This window comes from Pistacia vera, unplaced genomic scaffold (genome assembly GCF_008641045.1).
Source record: "Pistacia vera cultivar Batoury unplaced genomic scaffold, PisVer_v2 Contig277, whole genome shotgun sequence".
NCBI classification, from domain to species: Eukaryota; Viridiplantae; Streptophyta; class Magnoliopsida; order Sapindales; family Anacardiaceae; genus Pistacia; species Pistacia vera.
This window is the reverse complement of record NW_022196087.1, coordinates 111,942-131,208: the sequence shown is the minus strand read 5'-3', so window position 1 is coordinate 131,208 and position 19,267 is coordinate 111,942. Positions and strand designations below refer to the sequence as shown.

Below are 19,267 nucleotides of genomic sequence, written 5' to 3'. Positions count from 1 at the left end.
GACAAGACAGTGATCCTATATTTGGTGCAAAATTTGAAGAGAAAGTTTAGGGATTCAGTTAAGATTTTATTTGAATAAGTCCTAGTCTTTAGGATATTTGTTACATTTCCTTTGTTGCACTCATCACATTAAGTAGTTGAACGTGAGCAGGTTTTTCTCATTTTCTGTTAAGTTTGTAAAGGCTATTTAAGCCTAAGTTTGTCCAATTAAAGCGAAGTAACTTCTAGAATTGTTTTGTACCTTTTACTTTGTGTTTCCATTCTCAACAAAATTTGGCATCAATAAGTACATTTATAAATAATGTCATTTCTGGTTTTATGAGTATGAATATATTTGTAAATTAAAATGCTAAATCTAATAATTTTCGTTTGGATTAAACTTGTAAAAAAAAAAAAAACATTTAAAAGGGAGATATTGATCAATTAAATACAAATAAAAATTAATTTCCTTTTTTATGTGAAGATGATATGGACAACTGCTTTCAGCCCAGATAAGCATTTCAATGTAAGTACAACCAGACAAATTCTTTTTAGCCCACTAAGCATTTCAGGGAAAGTAGACCTAGCCTTTTAGGGTGCTGAATGGGCAGAGAAAAACCGAAGTACATTGAATCGAGGCAGGGTCAATTTCATGAAAGAAAACATTATATCAAAAGTGTCAATCACCAAGTACTTCATAACAAAAATCATGCACATGTAAAAGATGAAAAGTGGAATTTATACATAACTTTAAGGAGTCTAAAAACAAACTTAATCTCCATTTGTTTAGAGTCAAGTTCTTAAAAGCTTGTCAAATTCCATGATGTGTCATGCAAATACTATAATTTAAATGCGGAAAAGAATACAAGATTGTATGACTATCTCAATATTTCCAGTTTTGGATCGCTTTGCATTGAAAACAAGTGAGTGAGATAAGTCCATTTTTCACTGAATTTGCTTTAAAAGAAGAAGTTTTTTTTTTTTTTTTTTTTTTTTTTTTTTGTGTTATCAGGAGTGTCTGGGTCAGCTTACGCGCATCTTGATTAATCTCAACTCTTTCGACCCCTAATAAAGCGTTCGAAACAAGACAAACCCTATAGTCCGTAACCAACAATATTAGTAATTGTTTTTGTGATTCGAACCTAAAACCACAAGGAGAGCAAACCCTTTGGCTCCAAGCCTTTACTACTCGGTCAACTCATTGTTGGTTAAGAATATAATTTCACTACTCAATCTATTAAACTATAGAAACAAATTAAAATAACTTACAAAAAGAGAGAAGAAAAAATAAAATGAAATGAAAGCCCATAAATAGAAGTTAACAAAGAAGAAATTTTAATTCGCGTTTTAGGATGACCACAGAAGCGAGATTGTGTTTCAAATATTTTTATGCTATTGATATTTTAATATATGGATAATTTTGAAAGCCTAATGAGATCAATGTCCTTAATTTACTTGAAAAAGAAATCCAAAAACATCTATTAAATTGTAGATTCTAAAATTTATAATACAGTAAAACCTCTCTATAGTCATAATGATGGGACTGACTAATTTTATTATTATGAGGAGGTTATAACTTAATAGAGGTGTAGTTAAATTTTTTATTTATTTTAGAATTCACGTTTTAGTAGTACAATATTATGATTTCAATTCATGTTTTAATAATATTAGGGTTTCAATTCAGCGCTTCAATTGCCTACTTTTGAAACGGATAAAATATCGTGTTTTGAAACCAACAAAGATAACTGTCATTAATGGAATTGTAAATGCAATTGCTGTATGGCAACTGATGTGAAGCTACAGACAATTATCAATTGTTAAGCATTACAAAATTAGGACCCCCGATGTCGATGAATTGCAAGTTACAAATGAAGTGGATGAAGAGAATCAAAGAGTCATTGTAGAATTGAGTGATCAGATTCGATAACTTCATTACACTAGCCGAATGAATATTAATGTCTTCCTTAATCATCCAAATGAGTAACAAGTCATATATGCTTTAATAAAAGAAGAAATAATTTCTACAATTAAATAAGAAGAGAAAGCAAATAATTATAAGAATGATAGTATGGAAATACAAAAAGTTTCATGTCAAGAAGCTCTAATCATGCTTAAGAAGCTAAAAATATTTTGGCTTTAACAAGAAAATGTCCATGCTAGCGAGTAATGTACCCGCAAGTTAAAAGATGTGGTAACAACTCTAAAGCATAAATTATTATCCTAAACAATTTCAAATAAATATTTTATTTCATCTTAAACCTTTAATGTAACATACCATATATTTTTTTGCAATATACAGATAATTATTATCATGTGAAGGTAACTTTCCTTAAGACGGGAATTAGAAAAATTATAACTTATTACAATGTAGAATTTATTCTTATTTATAACTATCTTAAATCGAGGATATAATTTTTTATGACACTATAAAAATATTTTACTATATTTGGTTTGTTTCAAACTATTGGCCTATTAGGTTTCAGCCTCCAGAAGAGACTCCTCTTTGAAACCATTAAATCTAGTTAGAATAGTAGCTCAAAACTCATATTTTTCTATCCAGGGAATAGAAACATAACTCTTCTCCACCATATAACTGTCTCATTACGGACAACATTTGACACTGACTCCCTTACGTGGAAAGGACCAATTGCAAATTGGTGGCTCTGCTTCTCCTATGAAAGGCACAAAATGAGAGAAGATTCTATATAATTATGTAGCTTCTGGTCATCGGTCAACTCAACTGGTTTATACCTTAACGAATCTCAGCAAATTTGTCGTTGGCTTCCCAACTCAGCAACTTGATGAGCATGTTATGAATCTCTAAGACTGCTTCATGTGCTCACATTTGCATGGTGGAGACCGAGTATCACGACCCTAGAAGGTAAAGCCCAAATACCTTACAAACTCTTAAAACAGCTCTCAATTAAATACCATACTTTGGAATATGAAAATAACATAAGACTTAACTACTTTATAAAGGAGTTTATAAGATGATTTGACGTTTCAAAACTATACATAGGAGGATTATGATTAATTATACACGCAATTGAATCCTAGTCTTATTTTACTAAATTTTTTGTGAAGAAACATTGCGGAAGCTTTTAGAAAGATTTTTTGACATATTCTCTGATAATTTTGGATCAAGTCTAAGTCTAGTATCTTAAACAGCTATTGTACCTTAAATCTAATAGGGTTTGAGCTGGACGTGACATAAGTCACGGTATTTTTTCTTTTATCTTAACATTTTGTTCGCTATCTGGCTAATATAATTCTTTTTTTTTTTTTTTAATGAATCGTACGAAGGCAGTAAGAATGATGATGGTTATAGAATATAGATATATAACAAAGAAACGAATTAGTTGAAGCACATATTATTAAATATAGTAAATTGGATGGGATATGATGGAAAATTACCAGCCTCGTTTAATTTTTCAAAGGTAAAGCGATTAATGTGGCTGCTTTTTCTTATAAAAGGATGAGAAGTCCAAAAGTAATACATAAGTCTATAATGATATTGATTTTTTTTTCTTTTTCTCCTTTTCTTAATATTTACTTAAGAGTTAACGACTTTTTCCCACCTAAATAATGGTTTAATGATATTTTTTCACTCACAAACTTTTAAAATATTACTTTATTACCCAAATTTATGTTTTGACAACAGACAGAGAACAAACTCGGTCTAGGCTGCTGGGGCTTTTGAAGAAGGGAGGTCGATGAGTCTTTTGGTGGTAGAAGGTTAGATTTTGGTCGATAAGATTGATCAGAATTTGACTTAAGAGGGGTAGCTGTGTAAACTCTAATCGTTCGATTGTCGATAATTGATAAGGTCGATAGGAGTAGGGTTTAAGGGATTTTGGTAAGTGACGATCGAGAAAGAGAATAGTGGTGGTGTGGGGTTACAACGATACCAAAATTAAAAATAAAATATAAATTTAGGTTAAAAAAAAAACATTTTAAAAGTATGTGATCGGAAAAATGTCATAAAACCATCGTTTGGGTGAAAAAAAAAAAATGTTTCTCTATTTACTTATTATATGAGTCATGATGATTTATATAGTCAAAAGAGCCGTAATTTTGTCCATTTTGTCAATTATTAGAGTTAAGGAAATACAATGGACATTCAAGTATCTCTAATTGCTAGTTGGAACTTGGAAGAGCCTATAACCCTCCCCTCAATTCAACAGTGGTTAATTCAGAGTAGGTGACAGAAAGACTTGTTCATCTGAAAATGTCAAATAACATGGAAACATTTTTCTATTTTTCTTAAAACCTTTATGATTTTTAAATATAATTACTTTATTATTTTTATATTTTATGCTTATGTGAAATGAGTATGTTTTTCTGATGGCTGTATACGAAATAAATGCAAAAATTATTGAAGTGAACAACGACTAATCAGGATCACTTATTTGACTTTTCAGAAACTCAACAAACAATTAATTAAGAGGTGACTATTGAGACATTTATTAGAGAAAAAGGCCTCTTTTGGTGTTTAGAAGATCCCATTCTGAATTTGATCTCTTAGATCATCAACGTATAATGGCTAGTTTTATTAAAACTTCAAATTTTGAGGGTTAATTCAGGTCATCAACCAAATGAAATTATAAAAGAAATTATTTTTGATCGAGTGATTTAATAGAGACTTATATATGTATTATTCTAGAGGTCTTGATTTTAAATCTTTTCTCAATTGTTAATAAGTATGGTCATTGGAGTTTTTACTTGATCGATAGTTCTAACTTTCTAAAATCTTAAAAGATTAATTAAAATACACGTAAGTTAGTCTGAATAGATAATTATTAAAAAAAAAAAATCTATAAGAGAAGTTAAATTTACAAATTTTTTCATGTTAAAGAATCTTAGCCCAAATTTCTATAAGTGATATATTTAGACAGTAAGTCAACGATTGCCACACTCATATGTGCTGATTGAATCAAGAGCAGTGTCGTTCCACTGTAAGAGTAATGGATTAATTATGTTTTATATATTGAGGTGACATCTCTAAAGCGTTTTAGAGGGGTGAAACGAGTTATTAATTAGAAGATGAAAACACACCCAATGGCTGTGGGGACAAAAGCATCAGACCGAAATCACGAGATAATAAAAGCTAAGAATAAAAAAAAAAAAAAAAATAGAGTAGCGTCATAGCCCACGTCCTTCAAATTTGAAGGTCCCTCAAATCTCAATCAGAGACTCATAGCAGTCGCATTTACTTGTGTGGAAAAAAAATATAAAATGAAAACGATATAATCCTACGCTATACAATTATAATTAGGATATTATAATTAGGATATTTATAGGAAACCACCAATATGTTTTGCTATTGGTTGACATTTTATTGGTATCGAAAATGGGACCGTAACCAATGACGGATCCAAGATTTTTGTCCAGAGAGGCCTCCGCGATTCCATTATTGTTTGTCAAACAACTAGTCAAAACTTGTAAAAAATCATCAAACCTTAAATAAAGGAAATAATACAATATCAATAATCTGAAAGAAAATAATACAATAACACCATACTCTACTACTTGGATAAATCTATGAGAAGCAAAACCTTGAGCAAATTATGTTGAAAATAACATTCAATTCACGAGAAAACACAAGAAAATTTTTACGTGGAAAAACCTCTAAATTAAAGAGAGCAAAAGACCACGAGAATCTAACGATCCACTTAAATCCAATATAATTAAAAGAGTTTATAACAATCACAATCCACCAAAAATGTTTTACACGAATTTTTTCTTTTTTCTTTTTTTCTTTTAATTTTTTATTTATTATTATTATTATTTTTTTTTTTTTTTACTTTCAAAGATTATAATATAAATTTTCATGACTTTGATCAGGCCTAGTCTAAGCTAAAGTCAATTAAAACTTAAATTAAGTCAACGTTAACTTAACTTTTAATATGAATTAATAAAAAAGGGGAAAATTTTCTTAGTATAAACATAGATAATAATTCAAATTTCTTTAATAATTTTGAGCAGCCAAACGGTAACGTTTGAAATGTAGGAAAGTGATGGATGAAGGGTGAAGAATAACATTCAGTAAAATATAGTTAAGGTTTAATTTGGGAAGGCATGAACATTCTTAAACACAAAACAAACTCACAAGATCCATGTCTTTTCCCATAAAATTATAATAAAAAACCTTCAAAAAATAAGCATGATTCAACTCTAAAATAAACTAAAATGAAATGAGCAATACACATACCTAAAACTGATAAAACAGAAAACGAAGCTAATTGTGGCACCTTGATTAATAAAAGCTTCAACAATTTTAGTCTTCAAATGTTTTAAGAACGAATAACGTAGAAAAAGTGAAAGAGAGAATGAGAGAGTAAAAATTTTTTTAGATAAAATCATAAAAAACAGGTGGACGTAAAAAAGAGTGGAGAAAGTTTTAAACTTTTAATATGATGTTGGCCTAGAATATATATATTAATTGCAAGTTTTTTATGAGTCTGAATATATGTATAATATTTCTCATTTTTTTAATCTGAAAGTAGGTTTGGATATATATATTAATAGAATTTTTTTATGGGTCTATAAAAACAATTTTTTTTTTTTTTTTTAAAATGTGAGGGTAGGCCTACAAGGGGCTGGGTCCGCCCCTGACCGTAACCCTTGTTTAATTCAAAACCCTTAACATAGATATCCTAAAACTTCTTTACCCTCGTAACTCTAAACCCTAAAATAAGGGAGAGAAGAAAAAACTTAAGAGGCATTTGGATCATTTAATGTTTTATTAAGATGTTATATTAACGGAAAGATAGATCACCTTAAAAATTATTGGAAACGTTTAGAAAATGTGTTTGGTTTTTGAATCATTTTTTAACCTGCTACATTTGAAATTTTGCTAAAACACCCCAGTCATATAAAACTTTAATTTGTAGCAAAATCACCCCCACCCACCCCAAGCCATTGTCTGTAGCCAGCCACCATCGTCGCCTGCCACCTACAGTCAATGGAATGACGCATGACTGGCCATATTTGGTTGCTGGCAAAGCCACTTCTATAGTCATTTCACTGCCAAAGATGTGGCTGTGAAACAATTAGATCTAGTCGTTTCCGGCCATGGATCATAACAACCAGATCTAGTCGTTTCCGGCCATGGATCTATGATCCATAGCCTAAAAAGGCCTAACCGACGCACAATCGATCGGATCCCGCCAATCGTGCACCATTACGGCGGCCGATAGTGGTGAGTAACAGCCAGCGGTGGTCTTGGGTGGCTGGGGGTATTTCGTTGACTTTTAAACTTTTTTGTGGCTATGATGTTTTAGCTAATTTCTCAAATGTAAGGGGGCTAGGTAATTGTTATTTGAAAGACATTTAAGAGCAATTGTGTCCAAAATGATTTTTAATTAAGGGAAAAATGGGTATAAAAATCATATTATTCCGATAATGTTTTAATCGCAGGGGTGGGGGAGGGTATCGGATTACCCCCCACATTACCAACAGTAAACACTATTTACAATAAAAAATTCTCGTAATATTTTATTACTTGCAAACCAAACACTGAAATCTTGTAAATTATCTCCATCATCTTATATGCTCCCGATCCAAACGCACCCTTAGAGTTTTCTTAGAAAGTTGAAAAGTCTAAAATATCCTTCTTAAAACTTGAAAATATCAATTATACTTTAATATTAATTAAGATTAATGGAATGAAGGTTAGGATCTCATTTCCGATACGAGTAGGGGGTCAATTAATAAGCAAAACATACGAGGGTTTTCATAAATAACTCATTAAAATGTCATTCACATTATTATTCATACTCCTATTATTGAAGCTTAGCATTTGAAACAAAATTAATGTTGTGCCTAAAAAATCACGCCTATGTCAGCTCATTTAATGTCTTCTTGTACCAGCTGTCAAGCCCATATCTCCAAAGATATTCTCATCAACTATATCTCCTTTCAAGAGATGAATGGACGAGAGTCTTCCATGTGTCAAGGCAACTTGCAAAACACTCATTACATTGAGTGTTTGGGTGAATAAATGGGCATTTCTCTTCACGAAGAAGGGGGGCTGGAGGCGGGAGGCTGGGCTGAGATTTGAGTTTCAATTCTTTCTCTCTGTAAAACACTGTATTTCTTCATCTTTGTATACATTACGGGCAAAATCATAGAAATAGTCAGTGAGCAATAAAATAACAGTGGATGTAGGAGTCGCTTGTTGAGCATCCGAACCACTATAAAAACCCTCTCTTGCCAATCTTTTATTTATTTTTCTGTAAAATATATAATCTCAGCTCCATATTCAAATCTCATGGATCCATCACGTGTGTCTCTTGAGTCAGCTCAGTGTTTCCCATGTGCGAGTCGTTGGTGTCCAAAATCAAGCGTCAATAATTAATTATATAGATCTAAGAGTTTTTGTTGTATATATAGTTGATATCTATTAATCTGGTTAAATTTTACTCTCTTAATTCTTCATGTTCAAAATCCTATAGCGAAGTTGATGTGATCCCTGTTTATAGTCTTTTTTTTTTTTTTTCCTAATCGGCTCCCTCATCATAATATTAAAGTTCATATTGGCCTAAGTATAGATGACATGCATCAAGCCCAGCCCGCAAATCGATTTTAGTTTTTCTATCATAACCAATTAAAAATAATACACAAGTCAATTTATTAATTTTATAGCCGTGCAATAATCAATTTTGTTTCACAATTATATAAATAAAATTATTACCTTAACCTTATGGCGTTCTTGTAGAAGCAAAACGCTACTTATAATGTATAGAATTGTATAGTTTAATTATCTCTTGGTGGTTAAGCGGTTCGATAGGGACTTTTAGGTATATTACTCAAGAAGTCCTGAGTTCGAGTTCCTTTTAGGGTTACTAATAGGGTTAGTTGCTAGAATTTTTACTATGTGGATCATTTCAGGATCCTGATAGATTAGTTGAGGTGCGCTTAAGTTGGTCCAGACACTCCGATTAAAAAAAAAAAAATATATATATATAGTTTATACCATTATAAGTGTAGTGATACTGTGTCAACTATATTCGAACTAACTAGCCACCATCTTGATTTAATTCCATCAAATCTTATTGAAATTCCTAGTGGAAGACTCTTTAAAGCTGACTTGTCTTAATTTGTAATAACCTAAACAAAGATTTTGCAGTTCGCACACAAGAGTACTGCCGACTGTGGCAGTTTATGTAGGACCAATAGGGTTGAGTTGTTCTGCAATTTGAAGTATTACAACTTTGCTTGTTAAATTAGGAGATGGGCATTAGATTGTATAAAAGACCAATCTCTAAATTTTATATAAACAAACACATGATACAACTTACTTTAATAACTTTTTGTATAGTGTTATGTGATTGATAAAATCATAAATTAAAATAAGAGATAAAATAGAGTTATTTCGAGAGAATTTAAGATTTTCTTTTAAAAAAAAAAAATATCGACTTTTTCTTTAATAATTGATTGACCTTTCTTTTATTTTCAAAACAAATATTTATGATGATACAAGTCAATTACTAAAGATAAATACAAATATAATTTAATAAAACTTATCAATATGCTAATCTAAAATATAGCATGTAATTTATTTATGAAATTTACATAAATAACATAATATATATATATATACATTGAGGGAGACCGGGGCATTGGAGAGGAGCAAACAAACCATTTTAATAAAGAAATAATATAGAAAGAGGAAAGAGACAGTCTGCCTTCCTCCCTTGACTCTTTTCAAACTGTGGCGAGCGAGGACTTTGACCCATTACTTTTCTTCTTCTTTCTACCATCTCCCTGTGCCAGTGGCTGGCCGCTCCGTATACTTTTCAAGTTTTTCTTTAATCTCTCTCTCTTACTACTTTTCAAGCTCCCATTTACAAATAATTCCCTCAAACTCCCAAGTGGGTTCTTCTTCCTCTCTTCTGGCAACCTTCAGATTATTCTTTTATATCATAAAATTAAATTAAGTACTGGCGTTCTCCTCCATTCTCCTACTATGCTATATATTTAATTTACGCCGCATCTATCTCTCACAATTTCAACATGACTTTTCTAGACTTTCTCCGGGTCTGATCATCATCATTATAATCATGTCTTCTTCATCAGCTAAAAGATTATTTAAATTAGATAGCCTGCTAAAGAGATCATAGAGATGATGATCCAGAAGGAAAAGGATCCAGCAGTGGTGCAGATGGTTAGGTTAGTTAACTAGTTAGCCAACGGCTAACTGCACGTGATCCATGGACACTGATTTCCTTCTTGACGATGTAGCACGAGCAAACTTTCTCCGATCAGTAATGCAGTCCTTTGGCTGCACTTATATTTGCTTATGGTCATATTATGAATTACCCAAGTATATATCAACTCTCCCTCTTACTTTTTTTCCATTTTTTATGACAATATATCGATTCAGCTGACCGTCTTTCGATTCTTAATTACCAGTTGTTTGATCTTCTGGGATGGATGTTACCATGAAGACAACAGCCAACCTAGTCCGTCGTCCGGAACGATATCTCGGAGGCTTTTCGATGAGTACCGTAAATCAGTTATCGGCGTTGTTGAACCTGAGTAAGCATATATATAGAAATTTATTAAATTATGTTACATACATATAATTTTTCTATAGATCGATATTAATTATAACATAAACTGTATTGTAAAGGGGTGCCTTCTTGTTTCACTGTAGCAGCCGTGTTCCAGGTCTGGCTTTCAAGAACAGTCAGCATTACATTGAGCTGAATGAATCCGACCTTCAGAGATTGGCATCCAATGATGCACAGCGCCTATTTTATCGGGTAATGATTTAATATACTAGCGCAAGAGTTGAACGTTAACTGCATTTGTGCTAAATTTTGTAGAATACATTTGTTATGGCTAATTTATTGTCATTGTTTCTATTTCACAGGAAGCAAGGATTAAGGTTTGACAACTTTATCTATAAAGAAATATTCTTGCACGTATTCTGATCGCTTTACATATAATGAATACAAAGCAAAAAGATAACAATTTTCTTTTTTCATTCAATATTTCCAGACTGCAGTATTCATGGCGTGCAAGAGTGGAGAAATTGAGCTAGGCTTGTCCAGTATGACACAAGTAAGAATCCATTTTAATTGCCATTTCATTCTTTAATCTCGGGAAACATGATATTCTTAATTAATAAATTCTTAAAGCTGAATTTGGTTTAATCTCATTTCTAAAATCAGATTAACATGGAAACGGAGATGAGCAATTTGTTCCCGAAGGACTTAATCCCTCGACAATCGGCAGCACAAGAGATTCCAGGACAAGTGCCTGATCCCAATCGACCTTCATCATCTTCATCCTCATTAAGATCTGTATCCATGGATAGCCCAGAATACTCCTCTCTCATATTCAACATTCCAACCACATCCCAAATACCAGATACCCTCAACGAGGTTCCTTCATTGCATCCAATATTACCAACCACAATTAGTCCACACCACCAAGCCATGCAAGCATTTGCTCAAATGCGAAACATTCAATTACCAACGCCCGAGAGTGAGCATGCTGCAATGACAAGAGCCATTTTTGCTGTTTTAACTTCCCCTACTTCTTCTTCATCATCATCTCAGCAACATCAACATCAAAATCAACCCCAGCGGCCAAATCTACCTCTCAATTACCGAGTAAACCCGCAACCGAGCGCGTTCAAGAAGTATAATTCAGCTTTAGCTCCAGCATCTCAAATGGTAAAGCGGACGCAAAGTATGCTGAAACGAGCGATTTCATATTATAGGAGGCTTAATAATGCGAGACGTGAACATGCGTTACAAAACCGCCCCACCAACACTCAATTGCACCATATGATATCAGAGCGAAAAAGGCGCGAGAAGCTCAATGAAAGCTTCCAGGCGCTCAGATCACTACTTCCACCTGGAACAAAGGTATGAAATATTTTCTTTAAGTAGCTTAATCTTCATCCAGGATATGCTTTTAACTTAACTATAGCTTAATTAACGCATTTTCAAGAGATATATGTTTATATTATTAAGTGTAATGTATAAATAATGGACTTTGTAGAAAGACAAAGCATCATTGCTTATTAAAACAAGAGAGTATTTGAGCACATTGAAAGATAAAGTGGCAGAACTTCGTGAAAGAAACCAGAAATTGGAGGCCCAAATTTTTCCGGCTCCGGCTCCTGCTGCCGTAGCCAAAGAAGTGGGTGCTGAAGAAGCAAGAGGTTCTCCGAATCAAAGACCTCAGATACTTGTTATTCCTGTACCTGAATCAACCTCGGAAGAGAGAATTGTCGACTTGAGAGTGAGTGTAACAGCAGAATGTTCTATGGTGGATTTAATAATCCGCATACTGGAATTATTGAAACGAGTTAACGATGTGAGCTTGGTGTCCATGGAAGCCAGTACCAGGACAGCGGAATCAAGTTCTTCTAATCATGTAATCTTCAGATTGAGAATTCAGGTATGTATTATGAAATATGTAATGCATATTCTTTATCACAACGATGTTAAACTTTCATTTTTATTAAAGAAACAAATCATACTAGGATTTGTCTAGCACCGTTATAGAGAAAACACAAAAATCAACATCTTTTTGGGGTGAATTAATCGGCCAATGCTGAAAATACCTTCAATAAGAAAGCTTTGTAGAAAAAACACTATAAAGGATATATAACAATCAGTTCTTTAAAAACATGTCCTAAATCTTTTTCTTCTCATAATGTAAAAAATGTTAAGAGTTTATATACAAGAAATATTTTTAATTCAAGCCAAAAAAAAAAAAAAAAAACCTGAGAGCTAACAAGGGAGACTTTCGGATTGTCCGTACAGATTCTTAGTTCATGCATGTTTGGTGGCGAGAAACATGATGAAGTTGATAAGGATTAAAAAATCCCCCTAAATTCTTGTATTTATCTGTAGATAAAACTCCGTCTAGGATCTAGGATGCATGAATGGAATAGAAAAATGAAAATCTTCTGTATCGTTAATTATTAAACAAGGCAAAACGAAGGCTAATTAAATATACAAAACAATGAATGTAGTTTTTCTAATTCTTGTATAAAAATAGATTGCAGATGTTGATATAGGTAAATTAAAGTTACGAAATTGCTGAGTGCAGGGAAACGAATGGGACGAATCAGCTTTCCAGGAAGCAGTAAGAAGAGTTGTTTCTGAGATGGCACATTCACAATGACAATGACAATGACAATGGACAAGTGAACCTTCTTTTACCGCAAACTAGTCAACTGATTTTGGCGGGCGGAGATGATCCACTATTGTAGACATGAAGTTTATCTCCACCACCACATCACGTAATTTATATATCCATCTATGTACCATGTTTGCTCATTTTTTATAGCCATTCATGTATAAGAATTTCATTATTAATTAATATTCATGCCTCCATTTAAATATTAACGAAATTACGTGTCGCGCGCCGAAATTGNGATGATGGTGAGGGTTTTGCTCTTACTTTGTGTTTGAGGATTCTTGTATATTTACGTTAACATGTTATTTAGGAATTATTAAGAAAATTGTAGAATCTGTAAAAATTAAAATTGTGTTGCAATAAATTTTGGTATCATGTAACAATAACCTATTCAAACTTTGAATTAAACAGAAGGTCCATAATAATAAGAAAATTTTTAATCATCCTACATACATTGAAAAAATATTTGAATGATCCCTATCTACTTTCGCTGTGTCATATTTTTTCGACATTATAAAATGACCCGAAGCCTAAATATTTCTTTCAAGCTTCATGTCTTGAACCTTCCTTCTGGGCCACACTTAAATCCAATGGGCCCTGTTTCCTTCTACTTCCAATCCTTAAAAGCCCATACAATTTCTTAAATTCTTTTACTGTTTGGCTACCTTCCCCAGACAATACTCTCTCATCCACGGGTTGACCCGGCCCAGTTTCATTCAATCTTTGCAAGGCATTGATTACTGATTTCAAGGCTCGGGTGGGCGAAGTCCGATTCGAGATCATGAGTTCACCGATTTGGGCCGGGCTCAAACTCGGCCCATTTTGAAAACCCTCTTCAACTTGAACAAAAAGCTTGTGATCCTTCACGCCCAAATAATTGCTGGCCAAAATCTTGAAGGTGGAAAAATCACATAATGGGAAGTGTATTTGAACATCAATCCTCCCTGCCCTCATCAGCGCTTGATCATCAATCTGATCCTTATCATTCATCGTGAACACCATCAAACGCTCCTCCCCACAACAAGATATGATCCCATCCATGAAGTTGAAGATCCCCGACAAGCTCACAGCCCTTGATTTCTCACTCAAGAACTTATCAAGACCCTCGATCAAAATCAACGACCTAGAAGTCGTTTGCAACAAAAGCATTTTCAAATCAGAGTCGTCAGAAACCCGTGACAGATCAATATCATACACGTCATAACACAGGAACCTAGCCATAGCAGCAACAAAACTTGATTTCCCAGTACCGGAAGCTCCATATAAAAGATAACCCCGTTTCCAAACACGACCAAGTCTGTGATAATACTGTTTCGATTTAAGAAACGTTTCGAGATCAGCTTTGACTTTGTTTTTTACTTCGGTGTCAAGAACGACTGTCTCCATGGTGGCCGGATGCGTGAAGGGGATCGATCTCCACCGTCCATTATGTTGACTTTGACTCTCCAAATTCATGTACAATCTAATTTCTTTCATATTTTCTTCAATCTCGTCGGCTACAGAGAGGATATGTTGAAGATACGGACGTAGAATTCTTCTTTTATCTTTCTTTCTGAGTCTCAAAACCAAAGTGGTTTTTGATAATCCGTTCTGGTGATTCCATGTGAGTCTGGCGCCGAGGAAAGTGTCGTGGACGGTCTGGTTGACGTCGAGGTTGAGCGTGATGTCGTTAGACTTGGAGCCGGTGAAGAGGTTGGTGAATTCGGAGTCTTCAAGAGAAGTGAGAGAGTTGAGATAAGTGAAGACTTTACGATAAAGGAGGTTTTCTTGGAAGTTTTGATTGAGTTGTGGAACTTTGAAGGATTGATACACGTGAAAACAATCTTCCAGAGATCGGAAACAGTTTAAAAGGATGTGGAAAAGGGATGTTTTTGAGAGAAATCGAAGGATGAATAGAAAGAAAATGACGGTGAAAAAGAGTGGAAAAATATTCATCATCGATGATGATAATGAAGAGGACAGGGTAGGGTTTGTTTTGGTGTTTATACATAAATATGGAGATGTGAATATTTTTGCAGTCAGGCTTCAGCCGGCAATGAATTAAATAAAAAGGGTCAAAAAATGAAGGAGAAATGTTGAAATGAATAGAAGAGTCAAAGGTGGCTTTTGGTTTGGGTGTGACTAATACGAAGAGTATTAAGCTTATTCGGTTTATTAATAAGGGATTAAAATATATCAATAATATTATTTGACATGGGGAAAATAAAATTAACCCCGAATTGATGTAGTGGAAATGTGTGTCTTATTCTTTTGAGTCAAGAAGCATAGTGGGATTTGATTTATTATAACTAATTAGGGAATTAAATAATTATATAAATAAGGTTTTGATTTTAGAGAATTGGTAAAGTATTGAATTGTTCCATTTGTAATAAAATGACAATAAGTTTAGAACAAGTAAAATGAAAAAATCAAAGTTGTTGTTAGCTGGCATTTGTATAGATACGTGTTTACTAATGTAAATGCATCCAAACAAAATTAATGACTGTACAAGTATCATTTTGTTAAATGAATAATATTTGTATATTAAAAGATTTGATGATTATTTGCATTTAATATTATTCAAATATGAAAGTTAATTAATCTTCTAATAATTAAAACAATCTTCTATTCTACAAATTGTATCCCACACTCAACTAGCCAAAATAATAGTTAATACTTAATATCACTACATGATATTATTTTTATTAATAATAACAAAATTTGTTTTCCAAGTGTTGACAATTATACACCTACTAATACTTTGCATGATTTAATGATTTAAAATGAGAGTTTAATTTCTCCTTAATTTACGGTTTGGGATATAAGTTATAGGCAATACTTGCTGAGTCAATGTTCTAGAAAGACACCTGAATAAAAAAATAACGTGTTTTCCATTTTCAAACACGAGAAAAATTATTAATTTATTTTTGCTTCAAAGTTAGAAACCTCCACATTGAAATTATTATATTCATTCTCATAATTTGATTACGATGATTACTGATACTTTTAGATACTTCCGGGAAGGTGAACGACAATTATAAAGAAAATATTCCTTTTTTTATTTGGACTTGTTCAAGTAGAATAGTTTATGAGAATAAATGTTTTAAAAGTAGAGGTTATGAAAATAGAACGTGTTTTGTATAAAAGTTATTAAACCAAAAAAAACTCACCTTTCAATAATAGTTTTTGACATTCTTGTATCTAAACCCAAATTCTTTATATTTTTATTTCAAACTTTTACTTTGATACTTTATTTTTTATTGACAACTCCAGTTTCTATTATAGCATCTGAATCAACTTTTAATGCAGATAGACACGTATTAGTCGATAAAAGATCAAGTTTACATCCAAGTGTTATTAAAGCTATTATGTGCATGAAAGATTGAGTGACGGCAAATTTCAAGATACAAAATCGTGTTGCTGATGATATATTAGAAGATTTCAAGATTTTAGATATTGATGAAAGTGAAAATTAGTGATACTTGTACATGTAACATATAAGTTTATAATTCCATGCATAGCATAGGTTTCTTTTATTTTGTTGGTTTAATTTCATCATGTAACCATGGTATTCTTTTGCCATAAGTGAAGCATTAATAAAATCTCAGAGGTATCGTCCTCATTTCTTATAAAATATAATTATGAAAATTAAAAAAAAAATCAAAATATTTATATTGTTTGAGAAAAGCCTATACCGGCCCACGAAGGTACGGCACGACAAGGCCCACCGGACCATGGGCCGTGGGCCAAAGCTTTGGTTTTCTGGCACGGCTTGGCACGACCCATGGAATGGTGGGCCTTGAAAATTTTGGCACAACATGACCCACTGCCACCTTTAGTTTGGGGCATGCAAGTAAAAAAGCCTTACTTAGGTTGGTGAGTCAAGGCTTATTGAAATGTGCAAAGACCTGTAAGCTGAATTTTTGTGAGCATTGTGATCTAGGAAAGTAGACAAGAGTGAAGTTCGGCACCGCAATCTATAATACTAAGGGTATTTTAGATTATGTTTGTTCTGAAAAGTGGGGACCTATCAAAACAATATCTTTGAGAGGTATGCACTATGTTGTCACTTTTGTAGATGATTTTTTCTAAAAGAGTGTGGTGTATGCTATGAAGACTAAAAATGATGTACTCAGGGTTTTCCTTAAATAGAAAAAAATGATTGAGACTCAGACAGACAGAAAGATCAAGCAGTTGCAAATAGATAAAAGTGGAGGGTATCATAGTGATCCTTTTCCTAAAAGTTTGTTAAGATAAAGGTATAATATATCACTTTACAGTAAGAAATACACCACAACAAAATAGGGGTGACAGAATGCATGAATCAAAATATACTGGAGAAAGTTTGATGTATGTTGTCTAATGTCGAGTTAAGCAAGGAATTTTGGGTTGAGGCAGTTACTAATGCATGCCATCTCATTAATCATTTACCATCAACTAAAATTGAGGGAGAAACTCTATTAGAAGTTTGGTTTGGAAAACCTATTTTTTATTATGACTTTTTACATGTTTTTGGTTCCACTACTTATTATCATGTGAAAGAATCTAAGTTAGATCATAAAGCAAAGAAAACAGTATTCATGAGGATTACCTCAAATGTGAAAGGATATCATCTTTAGTGTCCAAGTTCGAAGAAAATACTGTTTCATAGGAATGTGATATTTGATAAGTCTTCTATGTTAGAGAAGAAAACAGGAAGCCAGATAAAAGGTTAATAGTACTCTGTAGCAAGTAGAGCATACTCGACAACAGGTGAAGTTTGAAACAACATTCGTGAGTCCAGTTAGAAATGTTGACACTCCTATGATAGAGAGGGTCATTAAAAGTGAAAAGTATATTTTATCCCAAGAATCTCCAGAGCAACCATAAATTACATATCATAAACCAAGATGAGAAATTCGAAAGTCAACTCGTTTTGCTGATATGGTGGCCTATCAACTTCCAATTGTAGGTGATGATATTCCTACCAATTTCAAAGAAGCGGTGAGGAGTTCAAATTGTGAATCATGGGGGCAAGCCATGAACGATAAAATGCGATCCCTACATAAGATGATTAGGTATGCAAAGAATGAGGGATTTCCTAACAAAGAAGATGTTCGATACAAAGCCATGTTGGTAGCAAATGGATACACTCAAAAGGAAGAAATTGATGAAGTATTGTCTCCAGTAGTGACACATTCTTCCATTTGGATTTTGTTGGCCTTGGTAATGCATATGAATCTTGAAGTAGCTCAACTAGATATGAAAATCGTGCTTCTACATAGTGATTTAGAAGAGGAAATCTACATGTCTCGGCCAGATGGTTATAGGGTTGTTGGAAAGGAAAATTGGGTTTGCAAATTGGAGAAATCGCTACTAAAGAAGTCATCAAGACAGTGGCACAAGCAATTTGATAGGTTTATGATGAGGCAAAAGTACAGAAGAAATCAGATTGATCATTGGCATGCAATGGTGTTTACTAGGCCCAACATTTCACATGTCGTTGGAATTATGAGCATGCATTTACATGATCCTAGTAAAAGATATTGGCAAGCTATGAAATGGAACCTATGTGTTTGATTGCACCATTTGAAGGTGTTGCAAAATTTTTTAGAAGAATACAGAAGAACTTTGAAGGTTTGTTAATTTGTCAAGGTGGAGATTTGTTAAAAATTAGCTCATTAGCAATCACACTCCCAATAGGAATGGGATAATTAGTAATCCCACATCAAGTAGGAATGGGATAATTAGCAATTCCACATCGAATAGGAAAAGTATAATTAGCAATCCTACATCAAGTGGGAATATGAATGAGGTGAGAAATTAAGGTCTATCTAAAGGAGGCCAAGTTGTATTATTGATCATCCCAAAAGTATTATCCCTTATACTCTTATTACAAAGGGTTCTTTACCTATAGTTTAGAGTTTTTCTACATTTCTTTTATTTTGTGTATTTGTAGTATTGCTAAAAAATTTGTAATATTCTTCAAGAGAATAGTGGAGTTTTTTGCAGCGTCCGAGGACATAGGTAATAATACCAAACCTCGTTAATTTTTTGGTATTCTTTATTTTTGAATTTATTATTGGCCATTTAGTTCCCCTTTAGTAGTAGTTATTATATTTCAACAATAATACTATACACACAATCTTTTAATACAAATTTTC

At 32.9% G+C, this 19,267-nt stretch overlaps 2 protein-coding genes across 4 annotated transcripts; one reads left to right on the top strand and one right to left on the bottom strand.

Moving 5' to 3' along the window:
* Window positions 1-9,823: 9,823 nt before the first annotated feature.
* Window positions 9,824-13,138, top strand: LOC116133948 (putative transcription factor bHLH041). Of its 3 annotated transcripts, none has more exons than XM_031419614.1 (8): window positions 9,824-10,305; window positions 10,395-10,520; window positions 10,642-10,747; window positions 10,858-10,872; window positions 10,986-11,048; window positions 11,159-11,860; window positions 11,997-12,398; window positions 13,056-13,138. In XM_031419614.1, exons 1-8 carry the CDS (start codon window positions 10,193-10,195, stop codon window positions 13,128-13,130), a joined length of 1,602 nt encoding a protein of 533 aa, XP_031275474.1. In that variant the 5' UTR covers window positions 9,824-10,192; the 3' UTR covers window positions 13,131-13,138. The 3 variants fall into 3 exon arrangements, with proteins under 3 accessions (XP_031275474.1, XP_031275473.1, XP_031275472.1); XM_031419613.1 differs by having other exon boundaries at window positions 10,639-10,747; XM_031419612.1 differs by having other exon boundaries at window positions 10,615-10,747.
* A 382-nt stretch (window positions 13,139-13,520) lies between these two features.
* On the bottom strand, window positions 13,521-15,144 carry LOC116133943 (AAA-ATPase At2g46620-like). Its single transcript, XM_031419608.1, has one exon. It carries the CDS (start codon window positions 15,081-15,083, stop codon window positions 13,689-13,691), a length of 1,395 nt encoding a protein of 464 aa, XP_031275468.1. The 5' UTR covers window positions 15,084-15,144; the 3' UTR covers window positions 13,521-13,688.
* Between the last annotated feature and the right edge of the window lie 4,123 nt (window positions 15,145-19,267).